The sequence below is a fragment of the Pongo pygmaeus genome, chromosome 11 (genome assembly GCF_028885625.2).
Source record: "Pongo pygmaeus isolate AG05252 chromosome 11, NHGRI_mPonPyg2-v2.0_pri, whole genome shotgun sequence".
Classification (NCBI taxonomy): domain Eukaryota; kingdom Metazoa; phylum Chordata; class Mammalia; order Primates; family Hominidae; genus Pongo; species Pongo pygmaeus.
This window is the reverse complement of record NC_072384.2, coordinates 106,624,665-106,651,397: the sequence shown is the minus strand read 5'-3', so window position 1 is coordinate 106,651,397 and position 26,733 is coordinate 106,624,665. Positions and strand designations below refer to the sequence as shown.

At 37.3% G+C, this 26,733-nt stretch overlaps 1 protein-coding gene across 10 annotated transcripts in view; it reads right to left on the bottom strand.

The window, feature by feature from the left end:
* Positions 1 to 1,242: 1,242 nt before the first annotated feature.
* ZDBF2 (zinc finger DBF-type containing 2) overlaps positions 1,243 to 26,733 on the bottom strand; it is a 39,758-nt gene continuing 14,267 nt past the window's right edge. For 7 of the 10 annotated variants that reach the window (XM_054478317.1, XM_054478318.1, XM_054478315.2 and 4 more), the window contains 2 exons: positions 18,337 to 18,464; positions 1,243 to 10,974 (listed from right to left, as the gene is read on the bottom strand). In XM_054478317.1, the coding sequence (XP_054334292.1) occupies positions 4,095 to 10,974; positions 18,337 to 18,464 (7,008 nt within the window). In that variant the 3' untranslated portion in view covers positions 1,243 to 4,094. Of the gene's footprint in view, positions 10,975 to 18,336; positions 18,465 to 23,581; positions 23,688 to 26,733 lie in introns of all 10 variants that reach the window. The other 3 variants (XM_063647822.1, XM_063647821.1, XM_063647823.1) reach the window with 3 other exon arrangements.

Here is a 26,733-nt window from a genome sequence, read left to right as displayed (position 1 = left end):
ATTCATGTAATAAATTATAAACACAGAAAATTTTAAGTTTATAGTTACTTAAAGATTCAACAACAAACTATATTTTCTTTACATAAAAGCCCTTTGCTGAAAATGGACCTCCATTTAACATTTTCACTGTAGTAATTTTTTTTTTTTTTTTTTTTTTTGAGACAGAGTCTCGCTCTGTCGCCCAGGCTGGAGTGCAGTGGCACGATCTCGGCTCACTGCAAGCTCCGCCTCCCAGGTTCACGCCATTCTCCTGCCTCAGCCTCCTGAGTAGCTGGGACTACAGGCACCTGCCACCGCGCCCGGTTAATTTTTTGTATTTTGTTTAGTAGAGACGGGGTTTCACCATGTTAGCCAGGATGGTCTTGATCTCCTGAACTCGTGATCTGCCTGCCTCAGCCTCCCAAAGTGCTGGGATTACAGGCGTGAGCCACCGCGCCTGGCCATGATTTTTTATTATAAAGATTAGGGGCCAGGCGTGGTGGCTCATGCCTGTAATCCCAGCACTTTGGGAGGCCAAGGTGGGTGGATCACCTGAGGTCAGGAGTTCGAGACCAGCCTGGCCAACATGGTAAAACCCCGTCTCTATGAAAAATACAAAAATTAGCTGGGTGTGGTGGTGCATGCCTGTAATCCCAGCTACTCAGGAGGCTGAGACAGGACAATCACTTGAATCTGGAAGGCGGGGGTTGCAGTGAGCTCAGATTGCACCACTGCACTCCAGCCTGGGCGACAAAGAGAGGCTCTGCCTCAAGAAAGGAAAAAAAAAAAGATTAGGATGTTGTTTATCCTGGCAATAACATCTAGGCCAACAAACTCTGGAAGTCAGTACTACTGGGGCCAAAGGCACCTACCTCACTGACATACATACACTTTCTCATGTTTTCTTGTATTTTATAATACATGCTGTGGTAGTGGAGGCTCCCAAGTTCTCCCTTCCCAGTAGGTGTCAAACAGTGATATAGATACAGCCTCATGAACTCAGTCTTGTTCATGGGCCCTTTCAACACAGGTACACAAAGTGAAAAGCTACTAATCCACCACTCCACCAGACAAATAAATGGTTTAATTTTAATCCTTTGAAATAACTACTGCATTGAATATAATCTGTATATCTTTGGTTAAACTATTTTCTCACTGGCATCAACATTTACATTCTCTCATTTATTATCTCTCAGGCCATTATTCTCTTATTCTTCGAGTATTCCCAGAAAAAGTTTCTAACATGAAGAGAGAACAGACAAATTTCAAGGTTTAATAAATTTTATCTTGATAACATCAAAAACAAGTTTAGCTTTTACACTGCAATATAAAAAATACATTAGTCTTCACATTAGTTTTACATGGAAATATATAATTATTTGAATATTTAAATATAGCTTTTCTTTAACCAAAAAAAAAAAAAACAAAACAGTGTTACTCACAGCCCTAGTTACATAAATAATTTAAATGCACAAATGCAAAAACACACTTCACACGATATTGTTCACATACTGTAGAACTCAGGACAATTACAATAAAAATCTATGCAAAATACTGAACAAGAACAAGATTAAAATACTCATTATGGTCGTAATTTGACTTTTTACTATTAAAAGAATTTAATGCATTCTTGAATACACAAAAACATCAATTGTTTTATCTATTCTGCAAATTAAGCCAACATTTATTTAGACAAAGGGGCACATCTTGTGTACTACCAAATTCTGAAAGTAATTTCCAATTAAATTTAAATTATCAGTTTCAACAATTTCAAGTTTTCAAGCTTGTCTAAAATAATAATGATTACAAGAACTTAGTAAACATTTCAAAAACTTTAAACAAAATCATCAGTACTGCACTGTACTTTTATGTCTGGTAATATAAAATTTAAATATAAACCTTCTCCCTGCCCCCAATGAAAATGGTACTTAGAAGGGCTTCCAATGTGAAAATGGTAACATTTTTATAACTTGAAATTTTAATTACTTGAATTATAGGAACTGTTCTCTCTGCATGATGCAATCACGATATGACACATCATAGGTACCTAGTACACATTTTCATTTGATCTCTTGCTTTTAAACTTACACTGAAAGACTGTAGAATGTCTATTAATAATATTCAAGGGAACTATGTGTCTATTCCATAGGGAAAAAAGACACCAATACCCACAAATAGAGTATTTTATATATCAGCTGTTTGTTTACTTCCTAGTCAGTAGGACAAAGCTTTGTTCCTAAATTAAAATTGGAGGATTATTTTGAACTACTGGCCCAGTGATCTTTTAAGAAGAGAAATGAAAATATATTTGTATACGAGGAGGCAAGGTTGAAGGAAATGAGATATATGCTGCTTTGCAACTAAAGACAAAAACATTTGTTTTTAAACATAATTACCATTTAAATTTAGAAGTAAAGAAATTACAAAAGAACTCCATCATAGCATATACACAGGTTAAATAATGGCCCCTGAAATAAAACCACATTTAGAAACCAACTGTTATACTATATTTCATTATTTCTAAGGTAACACATTTTAAATTCTGAAATCAAGATATGGTTCAACATTGACCTTAGTTTCAATAAAATATGGCAGTCATACAATATAGTTGTAATTAATGTTTCCTCTTAACATTAATGATAGAATATCCAGGATCTTGGCTTAACATGAATGAATGACAACTGAATGCATCTGTACCAACTCGACCAGTGTCCCTGAATAAAGGTTCTGGATCTATTCTGAGTATCCCAGACTCAAACTGCATCTCGTTAACATCTTTCATTTGAACTGTTAAAATCTGTTAACAAGTTAAAGACAAACTAATGTATAAATACAGGTTTCCACTTGCAAAATGGGCCTCCACAAAGATTACCAGTTTTATTCAATTTTTTGAAATATTAAGTAATTTTCTAATGAGAATTAATGGCCTGCCCAAATATTACCAAGCCAATAATTTCAGTTCAAGTTATTAAAAACTGATATGGTAGGCTGGGCACGGTGGCTCATGCCTGTAATCCCAGCACTTTGGGAGGCTGAGGCGGGTAGATCACAAGGTCAGGAGTTTGAGACCAGCCTGGCCAACATAGTGAAACCCCCGACTCTACTAAAAATACAAAAATTAGCCGGGCATGGTGGCGTACGCCTGTAGTCCCAGCTACTTGAGAGGCTTAGGCAGGAGAATCGCTTGAACCCGGGAGGCAGAGGTTGTGGTGAGCTAAGATCAGGCCACTGCACTCCAGCCTGGGCAAGAGAGTGAGACTCTGTCTCAAAAAATAATAATAATAAATAAAAATAAAAATAAAAACTGATATGGTAATGCCTAAAATATTTTTAGGGGATAAGGCCACAAAGTAACCTGGATTTTCATATTAAACCACCAACTCTTCATGTAGAGGAGAGTAAAGGTGGTTAAAAAAAAAAAGGGGGGGGGGGGGAATGCCTAAACACATGGGCAAAATTATTTTCCCCTTTAAGATCTAATAAGGCTAACCCAAAAAACCTAGAGACTGTATGTGTGCATGTGTTCAAATGATAAAAGTTAGAGACTTGCAGATCCAATTTAAATGAAGCAGGAGGAGTTTGTGTTATGCATAAAAAAAATCACCAGTTTTTAAAAACTGTATTAAAGATTATGGAATCTCATTTTCTGGAATGCTTTAAAAAGAAAGAAAACTCATATTTTGTTTGTATTCACTTAAGTCAACCCCATTCAAAAGTTGACATAATTCATTATAATTCCTTCTTTTTAATAAGTTTGCTATATTCATTCTCACAATGTTAAATTTGCTGGCATGAGAGAGAGAATCATAAAAAATAAGAGGGATATGATTTGAGGAACAAAATTCTATATACGGTGCTAAATTATTTTGTGACATAAATTAAGATGAAGTTCTTCTACAGAAAATGTTGGACAAAGGCTGCGTCTGAATCTTAAAATGAAAGGACTCTAAACACTAATTTTAAATGAATATAAAAATTCTGAAAAATAATATTTATAGCAAAATAGTTCAAGATTAGTTTTCTCACCAAAGCTGGGAAAGCTGTGTGCACAAAGTACCAAATATATTTCAACTGAAGTACTGAATCCTCAACTAGCCTGAACACAAAACCAACTTCTATTTTACCTCATTACCTCTCAATTTGTTTGCTAGCCGAGTCATCATTCTCTCACGTTGTTGTAAACAAGATGAGCTTCTCAGATCATATGCTCTCACAGGTGTAGAAGGACCTTTCTGTCGGCCATGGTAGCTTTCATCACTCCTCTTCCTCCTTCTTGCAACGCGGCAAGAAGCCCGCACAGGTCGCTTTGGAGGAGGATTTGCGACAGCGCTTGACAGCTCTTCAGCACCAGCTGGTGGAACTGTAGAGTTCAAAAGCACTTCAGCTGTTCTCTTCGCCTTCTTTAGCCTACTGACAACAGATTTTTTCTTCTTTAGATACCTTCCAAGAAAAGCGCTCCTGGACTGATATCTATGACGTAAAAAGACAGAGTATTTCGAAATATACTTTCTAATGATATCACTTGGTTTGGTCCGAATCCAAATTGACTGTTTCTCTGAAGCTTTTCTGGGTTTTTGCCGGAGAATAATTGGTTTATAAACCTTTTTGGGAAAACCTAGCTTATTACTACTAGTTGTCACCTTTCCGTGAATTTTCTTTTTACTTTTACTTTCCAAAAGCTTATTTCTAACTGATTTTGGAGAGATTTTGACAACATCACGATTTAAAAATGTTAGCTGGAAATTTCTTTTCTTTGGAATCTCACGAGCATGCAGAACCTTTGATTCTTCCAGAAACAGAGAAGAGTCACTGGTTCCCTGATGTGAATTAAATCCATATCTTGCCGGCACTGCCATTAAAGGTGCTGAAGCAGAGCCTTGTCCATCAGCATCATTATCTCCTGCACTGGAGTTTTGGTTGCTCCTATTAAAATGAATTTTAACCCAGTTACGCCTCTCAAACTCTGGTACTATTACATTCAGGGGAGGACTAATTACAATTTGCTTAATCAAGGGCTCATAATAATCAAAGATATTCCGTTTATATTTGCATATAAACCGAATATCATTATCCCAACTATGGTGCCTCATTTTAGGGAAAGGAAGGCCTTCACCCTCCTTCAGTTTAATATTTAAAGAAGAAAGAACACAGACTAAGGCTTTGGGTTGCATAGGCTTCAAAACTTTAGTACATGATGCAGGAAATTCAACTGTCCCAATTTTGACTTTCTTTTTGGTTTTTCTGTCATCCTGTAAACGTGAACACTTACTTTTTGGTGGGTCTTCCTCTTGTCTAATTATTTTTCTTTTCATCACTGGGTAATTCTTACAACTGGTCTGAGTACTATGGCTGATTTTCGCTGTCTGGCATTGAGAAGCCACACGCCACTTTTGCTTAGGAGGCCTCTCTGCTGGAGGATGACGATGGCATGGTTTATCTAAGGCCACTGACAAGTCATCATTATCTGAAATACCACAGACAATATCATCACTCTCTGACACAGCTTGAGTTGGTGCAGTGTCCTCCTTACCTTGCAAGTCAGCCCAGGTAACCTTTTTTTTCCCCTTCGAAGAAACTTTTTTGGTCTCACAGTCATCATCAAAGTAACAGTGGAAACGACCTTCCCTAAACTCCTTCACCAGAGCATTAATTTTTATGTCATCTTCTCTCATTATCTGAGACCATGTTTTCCCCACAAATGAAGGAGGTACATGAGGCAAGGCTTCAAGAACTGGTTCATCAGGATTATCTTCTATGACATTCTTTGCTTTTTTCAGGTTCCTTACAGAATCAACCTTGGGAACAGAGCTTGACTGGGAATCACGGTTCTTTTCTTTCAAGTCAAAAGATACCTTCTTACAAGGGTGTCTTTTCTTAACAGTTTCTTGAGGCTGATCAGTATCAGACAGAAGAGGGGGAGCACACTGAAAATTCATCTCAAAACCATCTGGTTCACAGCTCACTTCTAGATCTCTATGTTTTAGCTTCAAACGTTTTTTTTTATCAGCCCTTCGATGGAGCGCTGACTTGGAAGAGGCACCAAAATCCACTGCAGAAGCACTAGACTGACAGCTCTTACCTTTTAGGCCAGCATTTCTTGGATCTTTCCGAAGGTTGGCTTCTTTGTGAGCTTTCTGCAGTCGGTGAGTCGTTCGATGAGAAGTGTCTTCCAAATTAAATTTTCCTTTAGAACCATTATATCCACAGCTCTTATCTTCTGAGTCAATATATTTCACCATTTTCTCATCAGGTCCTTGTGACTCGTAAGTCATGGACTGATCAGAGGCATCGACATTAAAATTCATTTCAGAACCACAAGACTGACAACTTGGCTCTCCCAGAATAATATAGTCCTTCTTCCGGTTTATTATTTTGAAAGTCTCTTTGCATTGGTTTGTCATTGAGGGAGTAGAGGCTTTACAACTACATCTGACTTCAGAACCAAAAAAGTCACAGCTCTTATCTTCTATATCAATACATTCTGTATTTATACAGTTGATATCTTTGACAGTCAACTGAGGTGGGTCAGTCACTAACTGAAGGGGAATATCATCTGAAATTACTTCATAATCACTATCACTGGGCACCAGATCCACAAGTACCACCTTTGGAAGGTGGGTTTCTTTGACTGATCCTGGAAATTGGTTAACTACTATTTGAAAAGGAACATCAGAATCATACATCATTTCTGAATCACTAGGTTGATCGGTCTTTTCTTCCATGACAACATGCTCTTCCTTCTGAAGGTCTGCCTCTTTGTAAGACACTTGAGGTTGGTCAACTTCTGACTGAAGATGAACACAAGAATGACATTTTATTTCAGAACCACAGACTTCACAGTTCTTATTTGCTAGATCATTATGATCCTTCTTTTGCAAGTTTATTTCTTTGACAGGTACAGAAGATTGATCAGTCACAAACTGAACAGGAATATGAGAAGCATAACTTACATCAAAATCACCTAATTTATAGCTCTTATCTTCCAGGTAAATATGGTCTTCCTTCCAAAGGTTTATTTCTTTGACAGGTTTTTGAAGCTCATCTGCTGCTGCCTGAAAAGAGTCATTGGAGTCAGAACTTTCTTCAGGACTACAAGAATTACTGCTCTTATCTTCCAGACTGGTATGCTCCTCTTCCAAAATTTGTGGTTGTTTTATCACTGACTGAAGAGGGATATTTGAAACATAAATTATTTCAGAATCACTGGGCACATAGCCCTTATCATGCAGACAAACATGTTCCTCCCTCAAAAGATTTCTTTCTTTATTCACCCCTGGAATTTTATTAGTTACGGACTGAAGGGGTTCACGAGAATCAAAATTTATTCTGGAATCTGTAGGTTTGACAATCTTATTTTCCAAGTCAACATGCTCTTTCCAAAGACTGACCTCCTTAATTACTTCTTCAGGTTGGCCAGCCACTGGCTGAAGAACATCAGAATCATACATAATTTCAAAACGCTTAGCTTCATTTCTCCTATCTTCCATGTCAACTTCTTCATCCTTCCAAAGGCTTATTTCTTTAACGGTTTCTCTCAGCCGGTCAGCCACTGACTGAAGAGGGTCATCAGAATCAAAACTTACTTCAGAACCACAACACTGACCGTGCTTACCTTCTAGTTCAATGTGCTCCTGCTCCAAAATAGTTATTTGAGGTCGATTGACTACTGACTGACCCAAGAAACCAGAATCCAAATTCATTCCTGAACAACTATATTGGCTGCTCTTAACTTCCAAGTACATATGGTTTTCATTCCCAAGGTTTACATGTTTAATAGCTACTTTGGGTTGATCAGCCACAGATTGAACAGAAACATCAGGATCATGTATTAATTTATAAGTACTAGGTTGATTAATCTTATTTTTCAGGCCAATAACCTCTTCCTTCCATTGGTCTATTTTTTTAACCGCTTCCTGAAGTTGTGCAGAATCAAAAGTTATTTTAGAATCACCTGATTTACTATTTTTGTCCTTCAGATTAACATGTTTTTCCTTCAAAAAAGCTAGTTGAGGTTGGTCAGTCATTGACTGAGGTGGAACATTAGAATCCAAAATTATTTCAGAACCACTACACTTATCATTCTTGTTTTCTAGAACATATTGCTTCTTTCTGTTTATTTTGTTAACAGCTACTTGAGGTTCAGTTACTGAATAATGAGGGACACCAGAATCTAAACTTGTTTTTGAACTACTGAATTCACTACTTCTATCTTGGAATTCAGCGTGCTTTTCTCTTTGAAGCCACGTTTCTTTGACAATGACTTCAGGTTTGTGAGTCGCTGCCTGAAGAGGGACATCAGAATCCAAACTCGTTTCAAAAACACTCTTATTTTCTAAGTACATGTGCTCTTTTGTGTGAAGGCTTATTTCTTTAATGGGATCTTCAGAATGTCCAGTCACTGAATGAAAAATGATATTATAATCCAAACTTACTTCAGAATCAGTAGGTTCATTTTCCTTATTTTCTAAGTGTACCTGCTCTTCTTTTTGAGGATTTAGCTTTTTAACAGCTACTTCGGGAGAATTAGTCACTGAATGAAGAGGGGCATGGGAATCCGAACTTATTTCAGAACCACTGGGTTCATCATTCTTCCTTTCTAAGTGAATGTACTCTTCTTTCTGAATTACTTCTTTAACAGCTACTTCAGGGTGATCATTTCCTGAATGAAGAGGAATATCAGAATCAAAAGTTATTTCAGAGACACAAGATTCATTACTTTTACTTTCCAGATCAACAGTTTCTTCCTCATAAACAGCTACTTGAGGTTGGTCAATTACTGAATAAAGAGGAATATCAGAATCAAAAGTTATTTCAGAACTATCTGACTCACAGCTCTCATCTTCCAGGTCAATGTGCCGTTCTTTTCCTTCAGCATCCAGATGAGACTGCTCAGTAACTGACAGAAGAGGCGGGTCAGAATCAAAAGTCAACTCAGAGCTGGAGCAATCATAGCTTTTAACTTCCATGTCAATATTTAACTCTTTAAGATTTACTTCATCCAAAGCTTCTTGAGGCTCATCATGAGCTGAATGATAAAGAGAAGCCGGAGAATCAGAACTTAGAGAAGAACGGCTAGACCGAACACTCTTATTCTCAAGGTCAACATCCACCTTCTGAGGCTCTATTTCTGCTACTTGAGACCGGTCAGCTAATTGAGCATCAGCCTGAAAACCCATTTCAGGACCATGGGATTCACAGTTCATATCCATAAGGTCAGCATTCTTCTCCTTCAGAAGATTTATCTTTTCAACAGCCCTCTGGGATTCATCTGCAACTGTCCCAAGTGAGACATCACAATCAAGATGTGCTTTAGCACTACTGGGTTTACGCTTCTTATGTTTTAGGTGGACTTGTCTACCTTTCAGGTTTCTTCCTTTGACAGTCAGTTGGGGATGATCAACTACTGACTCAAGAGAAACATCACAATCAAAACTTGTTTCAGAACAACTCGATCCATAGTTATCAACCAAGCCGGTATGAGCCTTCTTCCGAAGTTTTGTTTCTGTGACAGCCACTGGGGGTCGGTCAACCACTGACTGCAGTGGGAAAACAGAATCAGCACTTACTTCAGAGCTACTGGAACCATAGTTCTTATCAACCAAACCAATGTGCACTTCCTTAGGAAGGTTTACTTCTGTTACAGATTGTTGAGGGTAGTCACTAGTGGACTGAGGTGAAGCATCACAATCAAAATTCGTTTCAGAACTACTAGATTCGTAGCTTTGGTCAACCAGGCTAATATGCCTTGCATTCTGAAGACTTATTTCTTTAACAATCATTTGGGATTGGTTGGTAATCAAGTGAAGAATGTCATCACAATCAGAACTTATTTTAGAAACGTAAGATTTATTATTCTTATACTGTACATCAGTACGTACTTCCTTGGAAAGGTTTACTTCTTTGGCACTCACTTTAGATTGGTCAGTCAGTGAATGAAAAGAGGAACTGCAATCAAAACTCATTTCTGAACCTCTAGATTCATAGTTATCTTCTTGGTCAATTCGCTCCTCCTTCCAAAGATTTAAGTCTTGTGCAGTCTCTTGGGGCTGATCAGATGCTGACTGAAGAGAGCTACAATCAAACTTCATTTCAGAACTCACTGAGCACTTCTGTTCCCAAAAGGCTGTCTTGTTAAAAACCAAATGCTTTTCTTCTTGGGTACAATCCATGTTAGAAAAGAATTCCTCATGGTTCTTTGCAATAGTATCTTCAAAGATTCCTTTATTAGAAGGCATGTCAGTTTTATTGGGGTTTACTGCTAATTTGGAAGGAGATTTAACTCTTAAGGAGCCCTTGGTACCCATGCGTTCATGGAATTTCAAGCCAGCTGACAAAGTTTTACCCTGAGATTTTACATCTTTCCACAAAACCAACTTATCTGAATTCATGCGTAAAGATTTCCTATTTGATTCTTTATGTTTCTGATACGAAAATGAAGAAGTTTCTACATAGGATGATGGCACAGGATTTCTAGAGGCCCCGTCTGGCTGCTCAACATATTTCTCAACTTTGTTTGGGTCACATTTGCTAACTGAATCCAAATGAGCTGCTGGTGGTAAACTAGTTGTATTAGCTGTAACTGGTCTATCATTAGAGCTTTCAGGTAAACAACTAGCAGGAGCATTACAAATCACTGGGGGGCGTACCAAGTTGCTTCCATTATTTGTAGCCTGACCAATATCTACTAGGTTACATTTTTTCACACCAGCCCCAATTTTATGAACAAACTCCAAGGGCTGCTGCTGTCCCTTCTCCAGTTTTTGAATAACTGATGGTCGAACTGAAACCTCCTGCGTGCCTTCCTGAGATTTATGAGGTCTGCAATGTAACTCTTCAATAGGTTCTGAAACCTCGGAGGGTCTCTCTTCGGTAGCATCCTCATCCTCAACCTTATCCTCATCCTCTTCCTCTTCCTCTTCTTCAGAAAAAGCATCATCCAAATGCACCACTTCAGACGATGACCCAGTATTCACATGTGTCTCATCTTGTGTTGAACTAAAAAGAAAGGGGGGAAACTCATAAACATATTCTAATGTCTGTTTAAAATATTAAAATAGAGGCATAATAAATGTTATTTGCTTTCTGTTCTGGACTATCCTTAAAGGACAAGGAATCCAGGCAGTCACCCCAGGCTGAACACTGCATGGACCGCAGGGGGGGAATTACTGCAGAATTGGTGGAGGTGGCTCCGCCAATTGCTACTTAAATACAAATGGCCCCTAAACATGAATAACTAAACAAATAAAATCATATATTATTTTTCAGTTATCAGAGTAGTAAATAGCAAAAAGTCTGACATATGTTACTTAACTTTGTATGCTTCAGTTTCTGCCTCCAAAAAAAGGGAATCTTACACTATTTTCCCTCATGAGATTGTTTTGATGAGTAAATTAATTGTTACATATAAACAGCATTAAAACAAAGAAACAGCTTGGCACACAGTAAGCATTCACAAACGTTAGCTATTATTATCTTAACACATTGTTTAGGTGTGGGTGTAAGGACAAAAGCACTTTAATACATTGTTCATAGGAATATAGATCAGTTAACAGTTACTGGTTAACCTCTATGTAGATTTGTAACCTCTACAAAGAGCAATTTGGCAATGTCTATTAAAATTAAGAATGTACATACCCTTTGACCTCTAATTCCACTTTTGGTTTTCTCATGTGTTTAATGAGGCATCTACAAGAATAGTTACTGCTACTTTTGAGCGGAGGGAGGGGTAATAGCAAATGACTAGAATCAACCTGAATACTCAGTAACTGGGTACTGGTTAAATAATTAATGGTATTTAATGGAATATAATGTGGTTTTTAAAAATAATAAAGCAGCTCTATATATACAAATAAAAACCAATTACCATAAACATTGTTAGTGAAAAGCAAGGGTACACAGAAAGCTACCATTTATGTAAAATAGAAGGGAAAAAAATAATGCACTTAGAATATCTGGAGAATGGCACATACAACTGTAGAAGTCTAGAGGTGTCAAGTGTTACCTCTAGGGAAGTGATTACAGGATGGCAGCAATTTAAGAAGACTTACTTTTGAACGTGCGCTGTGAATTATGTCTATGTATTTGTACTTCCCATTCAAAATTTAAATTCCATTATTTTTTAAAAGACCCAAAACTTTCATATCTAAAATCAGTCTATGAATCTCTTCTACCAGTATCAAGACAACATGTTTGACCAAAGCATTTCAGGGACTGTTCTTTCATGTACATAAAACCAGCTGACCTAATGATATCGCCATGGCCTGAATTCTTAAAGTCAGGCAAACATTCATTCACGTAACAACCATCTACTAAGGACTTACTACTGCATTACAGGCACTATGCTAGGTACTAAGGCAAATTCAAAAAAAGTTAAGCTACCTTTTAAAGACCATTCAAGTAGCTGCAGAAGGCAGACACATAAAAAATAACAATTCAAAGAGATAAGTATCATCACATCTAGACTTGTTTAAGAAAAAAAAAAAAAGACTAAACTGTCACAGCCAAGAAGGACCTAAAGAGACATTACAAGTTAATGTAATGTGGTATCCTGGATGTGATTCTGAAACAGAAAAAGTAGTAAAACCAAGGAAATCTTAGTTTAAGAAAACTTAGTTTAAGTAGAAACTAAGAAGTCTGAATAAACCATGGACTTTACTAATATCAGTTCATCACTTGTAACAAATATACCACATGAATGTTAATAATAGAGAAATTGGGTAAGAGAGTATTATAGGCACACTCTGTACTATTTCCTCATTGTTTCCATTAATCTAAAACTGTTTGTTTATAAAAATAGCCTATAACAATTAAAAATAAACACCTAAAAATTTATTGAATTTTTCCAATTTGAGATGTCATTTGTCTAAGAGAACATGCATACATGTGTCAGCCATATGCAATTTCATTTTAGCCTAAGTATTACTGTTACTATCTTTCCCATATAAATTTATTACCTTAATATTAATTTTGAATTTAGAAAATAAAAAAGTTAACCCTGCATCAAAAGTATTGTGATGCAGCAAAAAACAATCCTAATTTTTCATACTTCTCAACAATGACATTGCAGTGCAACAACCACTTCACTCTAGTTTTTCAGAACCCTAAACTATCTTCATTTGTCTTAAGGACTATCATAACATTCTCAAAATAAAACCAATTGTGCAATATGTAGCTAAGAAAAGAAAGAAAAGGGAAAAAAGAAAAGAAGATATAATCATAAAATCATACAGGTGGTAAAATCCCAAGAAGGTCATGAACTGCCATCTGGATGCTTTGATCTGCATCTGTATTTGTGTGTGTATAATATGTTTAACAATTAAATCATAATCCACATTTAACTCATCATTTGTAACTACACGACAACAAAAAAAGCTCTCTAAAAATCTAACCATTAAAGATTAAAAACCACTCTTTTGGCCAGGTGTGGTGGTTCATGCCTGTAATCCCCCTACTTTGGAAGACTCAAGTGAGAGGATCATTTGAGGCCAAGAGTTCGAGACCAGCCTTGGCAACATAATGAGATCTTGTTTCTACAAAAAATTTAAAAAATAAGCCAGGCATGGTGGTACATGCCTATAGTCCCAGATACTCGAGAGGCTGAAGCAGAAGGATCACTCGAGCCCACGACTTTGAGACTACAGTGAGCTATAATCACACCCTGCACTCCAGCCTGGGCCACAGAGTGAGACCTACAAACGAACAAAAAACAGCTAAACTCTTGAGGTAAAAAGGAAAACTCTTGAGCTAAAAAAAAAAAACATTTTTAAAATTATCTAAAAGAAATAAAAACTATAAGATATGGCCAAAATAAAAATGTCGTACTTTTAAATACTTCCATTAAGAAAAGAATTCATAAATACAACTGGGCACCCAATTTAAGATGAAAAAAATAACAACCAAATTGCCCCCATGAAAAGGTAGACGAAATATATGAAGAGAAGGAAAAAATTAATGAAGATGAAACAAAAATAAAGCAAGAACTGATTTTCAGGAAAGCTAAAGTAGAAAAATTTACAATGTCCAGACAAGGGGGGAACAGAAAGGAAATGTTTTAAAATCATAAATCCTATAAGTTAGAAAGTTTATACATATATAATAAAATAATGTACTATTGGCATGGGATTTTTTTTAAATCAAGGAAACAAAATGGTTTCAAAATGAGATATACATACACACATATACACAAATATAAGAACTTGGGTTATGACACAGGTGGTGACATTTTATATCAGCAAGGATAATTAGAGATACAAGAAGTCCTGCCTCATACCACATATAAAAACAAACTCCAAGATGATTACAAATATTTAAAAGAAAAAACAAAGGCATGAAGAAAAAGGCATAAAAGAAGCCATAAAGAAAAATTCTACTTATAGCTGATTAAATCAAAAATTTTAATTTCTGTATAATAAAGAATAACATAAACAGTTAAAAGACAAACAATTGGGTTCTGAAAAAAATCTGTAACACATTTAAAATACAAAAGATATTACTCGTACTCAAATATTTCTTACAAAGCCAAAATACACAAATAACTCAATAGAAAAATGGGCAAAGTATATTAACAAACATATCATGGAATAAAATATGGCTAATCAGTATACAGAAAAGTTCTACCTGAAAATAGATACTATGGGATTATCAGTATGTATATCTACACATTTTTGGCCTATTAGGTTGGGAGGGAAAAAAGAAACTGATAATCCCAGTGTTAGCAACAGTGACAGGAAATGAGCATTCTCTTACGCTGCTGGTGTGAGTATAAATTAGTATAGCCTTCTAGGAAGTGTCTAGCAAGGACTTCAAATGTCCATACACAATTTGAGCAACAAAATAAATAATAAATAGTAACAAATTAAAACCCATAGAATAAAGGAAATATCCATGAATCTATAATGATATAAATAAGTATTAAATACTTGAAAAGTGAAAGAACAAGTAAAGATCTCCTTTATGGTAGAATTTTGATCAAAGAATCATTAATGGTTGCATAAAATAAGTGGGCAAAAGTAAGATAAGAAACAAGGTATTTACATAGTCTCAAAGTTCTTCCCCATACGGTCCTTATTAATTAGGAAAAACAGTAACTTCACAGTGGAGTAACTTGGCAGACAGTAGTACCTTAATCAAGTGGCTCAAGCTAACATCACCCAAAATGATACGGCAACATTATGTGTCTCCTGATGCCACACACTGAGAAGGGCACATCGATTCTAAGATATTCACGCCCAAAATGCATAACCGAAGTTTAATCATAAGAAAATATCAGGCAGACACAAATTGAAGGCTATCCTATAAATTAACTGGCCAGTACTCTATAAATAAAGTATCATGGTCTTAAAAACAAAGAAAAACTGAGGAACTATTTAAGATAAAGGAAAACTAAGGAGATGTTGACAACGAAATGCAATGTGTGATTCTGGATTGGCTCCTGGTCCAAGAAATGGACATGAGTTAAAACAACCAACAAAATTTAAACAAGGTCTATAGATTAGCTGTTAGTATGGTATCAATGTAATTTCTTGGTTTTTGGCTTTTGTGTTTTTAAAACTGGCTCCCTCTGAGCAGGGTTCAGGGAGTTTTTTGCTTTGGGTTTGTTTGTTTGTTTGTTTTGAGACCAAGTTTCACTCTTGTTGCCCAGGCTGGAGTGCAATGGCACAATCTCAGCTCACTGCAACCTCTGCCTCCCAGGTTCAAGCGATTCTCCTGCCTCAACCTCCTGAGTAGCTGGGATTACAGGCATGCACCACCATGCCTGGCTAATTTTTTGTGTTTTTAGTAAAGACAGGGTTTCTCCATGTTGGTCAGGCTGGTCTCAAACTCCCGACCTCAGGTGATCTGCCCGCCTCGGCCTCCCAAAGTGGTAGGATTATAGGCGTGAGCCACTGCGCCCAGCTTGGGGCTTGTTTTTTGTTTTTTTTTTTAGAGGCCAAGACAGGCCTCACCATGTTGCCCAGGCTGGATGCACCTATTCACCGGCCGGGGGGAGGTCAAAGTGCACTGCAGCCTCCAACTCCTGTAGTCAAGTGATCCTCCTACTGCATTTGTAGTTTCCTAGTTTTTATCATTGTACTGTGGTTTTTTTAATCTTTTTTTAAGAAGGAGTCTAGCTCTGCCACCCAGGCTGGAGTGCAGTTCAAGGAATTCTTCTGCCTCAGCCTCCCGAGTAGCTGGGACTGCAGGCGTGTGCCAACATGCCTAGCTAATTTTTGTATTTTTAGTAGAGACAGGGGTTTCACCATGTTGGCCAGGCTGGTCTTGAACTCCTGACCTCAAGCCATCAGACCACCTTGGCCTCCCAAAGTGCTGGGATTACAGGCGTGAGCCACTGCACCTGGCCCTCTGTGGTTATTTTGGATTTAATATTTGAGAAAGCCAGGGGAAGGTGATCCAAGAATTTCTTGTACCAGTTTTGCAACATTTTTGTAAGCCTGAAATTATTCCAGAAAGGAAAGATAAAAAATAAAAATAAAAAACTTTTAAGGTCCATAAACTCTGACCCAAAACTTCAAATTCTAGCAAGCTATACCACAGAAATAGTTGCATGTGGCCGGGCGTGGTGGCTCACGCCTATAATCCCAGCACTTTGGGAGGGTGAGGCAGGCAGATTACCTGAGGTCGGGAGTTCGAGACCAGCCTGGCCAACATGGTGAAACCCTGTCTCTACTAAAAATACAAAAATTAGCAAAGCATGGTGGCATATGCCTGTAATCCCAGCCACTCGAGAGGCTGAGGCAGGAGAATTGCTTGAGCCCGGGAGATGGAGGTTGCAGTGAGCCAAGATTGTGCCATAGCACTACAGCCTGGCCAACAGACCGAGACTCTGTCTCAAAAAAAAAGAAAAAAGAAATCATGTAAAAACATATTTGCTGAAGCACTGCTTATGAGAGTTATACATTGGAGCTGGGCACGGTGACTCATTCCTGTAATCCCAGTACTTTGGGAAGCCAAGGCGGGCAGATCACCTGAGGTCAGGAGTTCAAGACCAGCCTGGCCAACATGGCAAAACCCAGCCTCTACTAAATATACAAAAAAATTAGCCAGGTGTGGTGATGGGTGCCTGTAATCCCAGCTACTCGGGAGGCTAAGGCAGGAAGAATTGCTTGAACCAGGGAGGTGGGGGTTGCAGTGAGCTGAGATCATGCCACTACACTCCGGCCTGGGTGACAGAGCAAGACTCCGTCTCAAAAAAAAAAAAAAAAAAAAAAACTGGAAATTTACACTTACCCCAGGATAGGCTAATTCTGGAAGACCAGCTAAGAAACCATCTTGTTTTCCTCTAACTTTTCTCCATTAAAATATTTTTGCCATTTCTAAGGTCTATGTTAGTGATTTGCAAGGCAAAGAAGTTTATCCCTTTTTCTACTAACCGGTGCACATCTCAGTTAATTCTGCACAGATGTGCTAATGATCTATTTTTACCTTATCTTGTACAGCTGGAGCTACATATTGTAATATTTAATCTGATTTTCTACCAATGTTTTTCTTCAACATAGGGCATTAACTCTTAAATGTTATCAAAATAATTACTTTTATTAAAAACAACTAAAACAAATGGATACAAGAAAAGCTATCAAAATACAGACAGATTATTTAAAAACCCAATTCTTTTTGATATCTCTTTTACTCAGAATTAGCAGAGTTCTATTAATGTGGATTTGACTCAGTTTTGACTTAATTGTCCTTACTCTGCTATTTTCACCAGTTTTTCTGTTGCTAACCTTTTAAAAACTATTTTGCCAGGTGCAGTGGCTCACGCCTGTAATCTCAGCACTTTGGGAGGCCAAGGCGGGTGGATCACCTGAGATCGGGAATTCAAGACCAGCCTGACCAACATGGCGAAACCTCGACTCTAATAAAAATACAAAAAATTAGCCAGGTGTGGTGGCACATGCCTGTAATCCCAGCTACCCGGGAGGCTGAGGCAGGAGAATTGCTTGAACCTGGGAGGTGGAGGTTGCGGTGAGCTGAGATGGCGCCATTGCACTCTACCCTGGGCAACAAGAGCGAAACTCCATCTCAAAAACAAACAAACAAAAAAAACTATTTCTTCCTCCTTTTCCCCCTGCTTAATCCTATAACATACTTATAAAACATCTTAATGATATATAATTATTAGCCTAAGACTTTTATTTAGAAAAAAACATAGTGTAGTCCATATCTTCTGTAGTGAAATTTCTTACTTCAGCTAAGAAAAATTTTAAATTGCAAATGAAAGTTACTAAAATTTTACTTTATATTCCTTGACTCAAAGATTCACTTAAAGTATTGATTGGGACATGAACACAAACACCTACTGTAACATGTAACTACATATAAATAACTACGTATAAATATTATTCCAATCAACTACTTTACCTGCTTTCTTGACAATGATATGGGTGGTGCTGCAGTACATCCTGTAAGAAACGTTCCATCAAACTACTGGTACATATTTGACGTCTACTCTGTCTGGTCAAACTCCTGTGCTGAGCACTGAACAAATGCTATAAAGAAAAAAGAAATGGAATATTTTTAAATGGACAATATTCAGTAGTGAGAGTTCGACAAAATGGATTCATTTCTATACTCCTGGTAAAATTATGAATTGAAAGCTTTTCTATAAAGCAATTCTGAAATTTGCATCTAAAAACCATAAAACTACTTTCCCTTAGGTAAAATAATGAGATTTCCCTAAGTATAGCCTAAGGAAATAGTCTTAAAGGTAAATGATTCATGCAGAAAAATGCCATTATCATAGCATAACAAAAAACTGGAAACCTCCTAAGTTTCTAACAGTAAAAGACTTCAATTATAATAGGCTCTAAGATGTAATACTATGCAGCTATCTAAAATAATGCAAAGAATTTTAAGTAACATGGGAAACATTACATATTAAGAAAAAATGAGTGTGGTAGTGTGGCCAAGTGGTCTAAGGCGCTGGATTTAGAAAATTTTTAATAACATGGGGAAACGTTACATATTAAGAAAAAAACGAGTGTGGTGTGGCCGAGCAGTCTATGGCGCTGGATTTAGAAACAAATGAGGAATGCAAAAACCACATGTATGGTTTCATGTCAAACTACAGTTTAAAAACATACAGACAAGTAAACGGAAGAAATTACAGTAGTCCCCTATTATCCGCAGGGAATTTGTTCCAAGACCCCCAGTGGATGCCTGAAACGGTGGATAGTACCAAACCTATATATGTTTTTCCTTACGTACCTATGATAAAGATTAATTTATAAACTACACATAGTAAGGGATTAATGACAATAACTGATAATGAAATAAAACAATTATAACAATATACTGTAATAAAAGTAAAATAAGGGTTACTTGAACACAAGCACTGTGATATCCAACAGTTGATCTAATAACCAAGACAGCTACTGAGTGACTAATGGGCAGACAGCAGGAATATGCTGGACAAATGGATGATTCATGTCCTGAGTGGGACAATGAGTGACAGCGAAGGATTTCATCAAGCTACTCAGAATAACATGCAAGTTATTTGCCCATTTATTTCTGGAATTTTCCATTTAATATTTTCGAGCCACATTTGGCTGTAACTAAAGCCAACCACAGACAAGGGGGGACTAGCGTACACCAAACCTTACTAGTACAGATATCAGTGTGGTGCAGTTATGGGTAATATTTCAATTTTTCTTATAAATTCTCATATTTTTCAATGAGTAAATGTTTTTTAAGATGAAAATCTGTTAAGAGAGAGAACAAGGTTGGATTATTGTATTAAAAGAGGTCAAAGATTAATTGACAAAAAAGGCACCTTTATTTTCTTTCAGAAATTAAAAATCCCAACTTAAACACAAAATTAAAATAAATACACTAAATTTTTCAGTCTTGTAAGTCTCTCTACAGTTAGAAAGATTCTTTCTTTACTAACATTATTTAGTGGACTAGCAAGCAGAATGGGGAAAAGTCTACCCATGGAGCACCTATGATGTACCAAACACAGTGCTATTCCATTTACACAGTAATCTTCATTGACTTTTCATTGAGTAAGAATATCATCCCCATTTAGCACAAAAAGACTAAGGCACAAAAAATTAGAGTAAACTGGGCTGGGCACAGTGGCTCAGGCCTGTAATCCCAGCACTTTGGGAGGCTACAGTGGGCAGATCACCTGAGGTCAGGAGTTTAAGACCAGCCTGGCCAACAAGGCGAAACCCTGTCTCTACTAAAAAATTAAAAAAAAAAAAATTACCCAAGCACAGTGGTGCTGCGTGCCTGTAGTCCTAGCTACTTGGGAGGCTGAGGCAGGAGAACTGCTTGAACCCTGGAGGCGGAGGTTGCAGTAAGCTGAGACTGCATCACTGCACTCCAACCTGGGTGACACAGTGAGGCTCTGTCTCAAAAAAAAAAAAAAGAAAAGAAAAGAAAAAAAAAGAATTAGAGTAAACTGCCCGAAGTTTTATACTGAGCAAACAGCAAGGCCAGGATTTGAATCTAACTCTAAAGCTTATCCTCTTTCATTGTATCATGCTAGCAAATGGCATATTTCTAACATGTTATTTATAATTTAATAGTGCATTTTAATTTAACAATACTTAGAAAAGATATTTTAAAATATCACAGTAAAGGTGTTAAAGAACTTAAATCAGGTTCCTAGCTCCTGACCACTGTTATAACTCTTGGAATTATTTTCTTCCATGTTGACTTCAGAGGTCCATGCTAGTGCTCCTAGCCCCAGGAACAATCTAAATTATGATGCTTTCAAAATCCTGCTACGAAACTCTCCACTGTCCAGGACCCATCACCAGAGTTAGACTGCTTGGTGGTTAAAGGGGACAAATGCACAAGGAAACAAATAAATATTCAGTTAAAATCCAACCTTACTGAATAAAGAATATGTGGTACATATACATCATGGAATACTACACAGCCATAAAAAATGAGATCATGTCATTTGCAGCAACATGGATACAGCTGGAGGCCATCATCCTAAGCAAATTTACACAGGAACAGAAAACCAAATACCACATGTTCTCACTTTTAAGTGGGAGCTAAACATTAGGTACATGTGGACATAAAGATGGGAATGAAAGGCACTGGGAGACACTGGGTCAGGAGAGACAGGGCAGGGGGAAAGGGCTCGAAAAACTACCTATCAGGTACTATGCTCGCTACCTGGATGATGGGATCATTTGTACCCCAAACCTCAGCATCACACAACATACCCACATAACAAGCCTGGACATGCGTCCCCCCAAATCTAAAATAAAAGTTGAAATTACAAAAATAAATACTAAAATCCAACATTGTCCTCTCTCTGCCAAGGCAAAAAGAAAAAAGCAATGTGAACAGAAAACTTCATTTACATCCTATAAGGTATCAGTTCCTTTAGATTTTTTGAATTGACGTATAACATACATAAAGTACACAAACCATATGCATACAGCTCAATCAACTATCACAAAGTAGACACATCCTTACTATCTATCCACGAAAAGTTGACAAGCATCCAGAAATCCCTGTAATGTCCCATCCCAATCCCTTCCCTTTTCCCCAAAAATAACTATTACCTAACCTTTAATACTATAGTTTTGAAATTTTCTGAAATGTATATAAATGGAGTCATATAATATGTATGCTTTTGCATTCAGCTTATTTTGCTCAATATTATATATGTGATATTCATCCATATTAGCTGAATCTGTTCATTTTCTTTTCTGCATAATATTTCATTGTATGAATATGCCATATCTTATTTATTCATTCTACTCTTGACGGACATTTGTGTTGTTTCCAGCTTTTGGCTATTACTAATAATGCTGTGAAGAACCTTCTTGTATGTGTCTTTTGGTGCCAACGTGCATGCATTTTTGTTGAGTGCATTATTAGGAGTGAAACTTCTGGGTCATAAAATTTGCATATATTCAGCTTTAGTACTCCCTACTGACCAGTCTTCCAAAGTGTCTGTACCAATTTATATTCCCTACCAGCAGTATTCCTACCTCCTTATCAACACTTGGTATTATCAGTCTCTTTAATTTTAGCTATTGTAAGGATGTTTATTGTTATATCACTGTGGCCTTAATCTGTAATTTTTGCGATAGCTTTTCATATTTACTAGCCATCTGGATACCCTCTTTTATGTTGGGTCTGTTCAAGTCTCTCTGTTTTTCAAATGGATGTTCTGTCTCTTCCTTATGGACTTGTAGAAATTCCTTATTCTGGACACCAGTTCTTTGCTCAATTATATGTGTTTCGAGTACCATCTTCCTCTCTGCAGCATCTTTTCACTTTCTTAATCATCTTCCATTGTTTAACTTTATTGCAGTCCAGTTTTTATCTTTTTTCTTTGTCAGTGCTTTTTGTGGCCAGAAATCTCTCTTTACCATCAAAATCACAGAGCTTTTCTCCTGTTTCTAGAAGCTTTACTATTTTGGCTACAACATTTACATTTAGACCTTCTAACTGATTTTTATATGCAGGGTGATTCGGCAATAAAGTTTCATTTTCCTCCCCATATGAATATTCAATTGACCCAGTATCATTTATTGAAAAAAGTCCTGTCCTCACTGCTGTGCAGCACCTTTGTCACAAATCAGACATCCATATATGTGTCTGTTTCTGGAATTCCTGGTTTTTTTCCATGGTCTTTCTAACTCTGCAGCAAGACTGCACTATTTTAAAGACTAAAGACTAAAGTTTCATAAGTTTTAGTATCTGATAGAGGACATCTATTCACTTTGTTCTTAAGATTATCCTAGTTCTTCTGAGCCTTTTACTTTCCCACATTTATTTTTGGAATTGGCTTTTCATTAAAAAAAATACTTCTCTGAGATTCTGATTGAAATTACATTGGATAAATATAACAATCTAGGCAGAAATGACGTTTACAATATTGATTCTTCAATCCATGAACATGAAAATTTCTTTCAAGGTTTATAGTTTCTAGTTTAAAGATCTTACATTTTCTTATGTTTATTCCCTAGATTTTGATGTTCTTTGATGCTATTGTAAATGATTTTTTATCTCATTTTCTGCATGGTATCTGTATACAAAAATACACTTTCTTTTTACATTAGTGTAACAACCTTTTAAAATCACTTATTGATTCTAATGGTTTACCTAGATATCTTTTGAGTTTTTATGTCCACCATCATGTTGTGTATAAATAATAGTTTTATTTCTGTTTATCCAATCTTTATCATTTTAATTTTTCTTTCCTTATTTCTTTGACTAGGACCTCTGACAAAATATTGAATACAGTTGTAATTCAAGCATCAAACCTATTTTCACTTAATATAGTGATAGAGTTGTATTTAACTTTTTGAATCTGTTACTCTTGCCTATACAATTATCCCTTTTCCTCTTCTTTCTTGTCTTCTTGTGGACTACATTTCATCATTTCAATTTTTCCCTTTCTGCTAATTCTGTAGTTAGTTACGGACTTTTCATAGTCTTATTTTGGTAAGAGATTACAATGAGCAACCCTGAACTGTCAACGTCTAAAATTACTTGTTACTTTTATTCTCTTTATAAACAATGCAAAGTCCTCAGAAATTAACATCATTTACTCCCCTCCCAATTTATATGCCATTGTTGTTCATCCCACAAGACAGTATTCACTTAGATTGATTGCCTACATATTTACCTTTCCACTGTTCTTCATTACTTCCTGTATCTCTGAGCTTCCATCGGGAATCATTTTCCTTCTGCCTGAAGAACTCCTTTTTAGTTTTTCCTTTAGTGAGAGTCTGCTGGTGACAAATTCCCTTAATTTTTATTTCCTGAAAATAGTTTTATTTCACCTTCCTTATTAAAAGATATACGTATTGAGTAGAGAATTCTAGGTGGCAGTTGTTTTCTTTCTTTTGGCTTCCATTGTTTCTGTTAAATACTTCACTAGATATGGGCCCCATATTACTTCACTGCTTTTATCGTTCTCCAAAGCCTTGAAATACAAGGCTGCAAACATTCTCAACAAAATATTATTAACAGCAAACCAAATCCAGCAACATATAAAAAGGATTATACACCATGACCAAGTGGGATTTATCCCACAAATGCAAGATAAGTTTAACATCTGAAAACCAATCAATCTGCCATAGGTTGAACTGCATCCCCCCAAAATTCACATGTTAAGGTTCTAACCCCTAATGTGACTATATTTGGAGACAGGGCTTTTAGGAGGTAATTTAGGTTAAATGAAGTCCTAACAATAGCAACATCATTCAACAGGATTGGTGGCCTTATAAAATAGGAAGAGAAATCGCCCTCTCCCTCTGCTACAGGAGGACACAGTGAGAAGGGCTGTTAGGTATTGGTCTGTGGCCTGCTAGGAACTGGGCCACAGAGCAGGAGGTGAGCGGCAGGCAAGCAAGCATTACCACCTGAGCTTCACCTCCTGTCAGATCAGTGGAGGCATTAGATCCTCATAGGAGCGTAAACTCTATTGTGAACTGTGCATGCAAGGGATCTAGGTTGTGTGCTCCTTATGAAAATCTAATGCCTGATGATCTGAGGTGGAACAGTTAAATACCAAAACCACCCCTCCACCCCATCTGTGGAAAAATTGTCTTCCATGAAACCAGTCCCTGGTGCCAAAAAGGTTGAGGACTGCTGATTTAAGCTACCTAGTCTATGTTATTTTATTATGGCAGCCTGAGCTGACGAATATTGTAATATATTATATTAATAGACTAAAGGAAAAAAACACATACATCTAATAGTTGCAGAAAAGCATTTGACAAAAGCCTATACCCTTTCATGATTAAACACTTAGCAAATTAGGCTAAAACCCACAACTAAGATCAAACTTAATGATGAAAGACTGAAAGTTTTCTCCCAAGATACAAAACAAAACAAGGATATCCATTCTCACTACTTTAATTTAACACTCATCATACTAGAAATTCTAGCAAGAGCAATTAGGCAAGAAAAAGAAATAATGGCATCCAGATTGGGGAAAAAAGTAGTAAAACTATTTGGAGAGCACATAATCTAGTACATAGAAAATCCTAAGGAATCTATAAAAAAAATTATTAGCACTAATAAACAAGGTCAGCAAGGTTGTATGATACAAGATCAATATTTAAAAATCTATTGAAGCTCTCCATACACTCACAATAAACAATACAAAATGAACTTAAGAAAACAATTCCATTTACAATAGCATCAAAAAGAATAAAATGCTTAGGAATAAATTTAGCGTAAGAAGTGTAAAACTTGTACATTGAAAATTACAAAACACCACTGAAAGATTTTACAGCTCTACGTAAATGGAAATACATACCTCTATTCATGGATTGGAAGACTTAATATTAAGATGTACATTCCCCATGAATGTATCTACAGATTCAACACAATCCCTATCAGAATTCCAGCTGCTTTTCTGCAGAAACTAACAAAGTGATCTTTAAATTCACATGGAAATACAAGGAACAAAGAATAGCCAAAACAATCTTGAAAAAGAGAAACAGAGTTGGAAGACTCAAATGTCCTGATTCCAAATTTTGCTACAAAGCTACAGTAGTCAAGACTACGTGGTGCTGGCATCAGAGCATATATATAGATAAATAAAATGGAATTGAAAGTCTAGAAGCAAACCTTATATGTATGGTCAACTGATTTTCAACAAGGATGTCAAGGCAATTGAATGCAGATAGTCTTCAACAAATGGTGCTGATACTACTGTATATCACATGCAAAAGAATAAACTTGGAAAAAGATGGCCAGCATAATGAACAAACAACTATATTTTAACAAAAACAACTAAGAAGGGCAATGGAGTGCATCAGACGAGAAACAGAAACCAGGGTGAGCACAGAACTCAGAATGGCAACAGAGAGCAGAAGGGAATGCCAGGCCTCCACCACCCCATTCCCAACCGGGATCAGCTGGGAACCAGGAAGAACTTCCCCCTATAGCAAGGAGGCAAGCAAGAAGATCCCAACAACCAACCCCCATTAACACCTTGGACACCTACAGACCTCACCCCTGCAGTCCCCACAGGGACAAAGACCAGCTGAGGGAGCGTCTGGGGTCTACACCACTGTGTTCCCCTGAGAGAAGAAGCCAATACTGTGCCCTGGCCCCTGTGGCCCATGTGGCTACACCATCTTGCAAGTGGAACTACGGCTGAAACATGTTTTGCTCCAGGGGCAAGTAGCCATGGCTCCCTTTTATCCTAAGGCTAAGCCACTGCTGAATCATCCCAGCCTGGTGGCCTCACATCCCCAGGCCAAGCTACAAACAGTGGTTAAACCCTTCCTCATAGAACCAAGAAGAAGTGAAGCCACTTCACCCACCTCTCCTCTCACCCCATCAGGCTGGAGCTGAAGTGGTACCCTGCCTCCCAGAAAAATAGTACCTCGGCAGCTCAGAGAAGTCATGCGTCCCCAGTGCCTAGGTTGAAGTAGCATCCTGAATTGCAGGAAACTGCCTTACATATTCAGAGTAGTCACACACCCCAATACCTAAGCTGAAGTGTCACCTTGCATCCCAGAGAAATGGCCGCCAAGAACAGTCACGCCACTGTCCCCCAACCGCGCCCAAACCTGAGCTGAAGCAGCACATTGCCCCCTGGGGAAATAGTGTCCTGGCCAAGCTGAGCAGCTGTGCACCCCAGGGCTGAGTACCTCATGTCCCAGGGAAACAGAGCAGTAGCTAAGCTTAGACACCTCATTCTACTAGCCAAACAACTCTAGTACTCTGCTTTCCTAGACCAGACTAGACCCCTAGAGTCTGAGCTGCTGAGACATTCGTTTACCTGGGGAATGGAGTCATTGTTGTACTGTTCCCTGC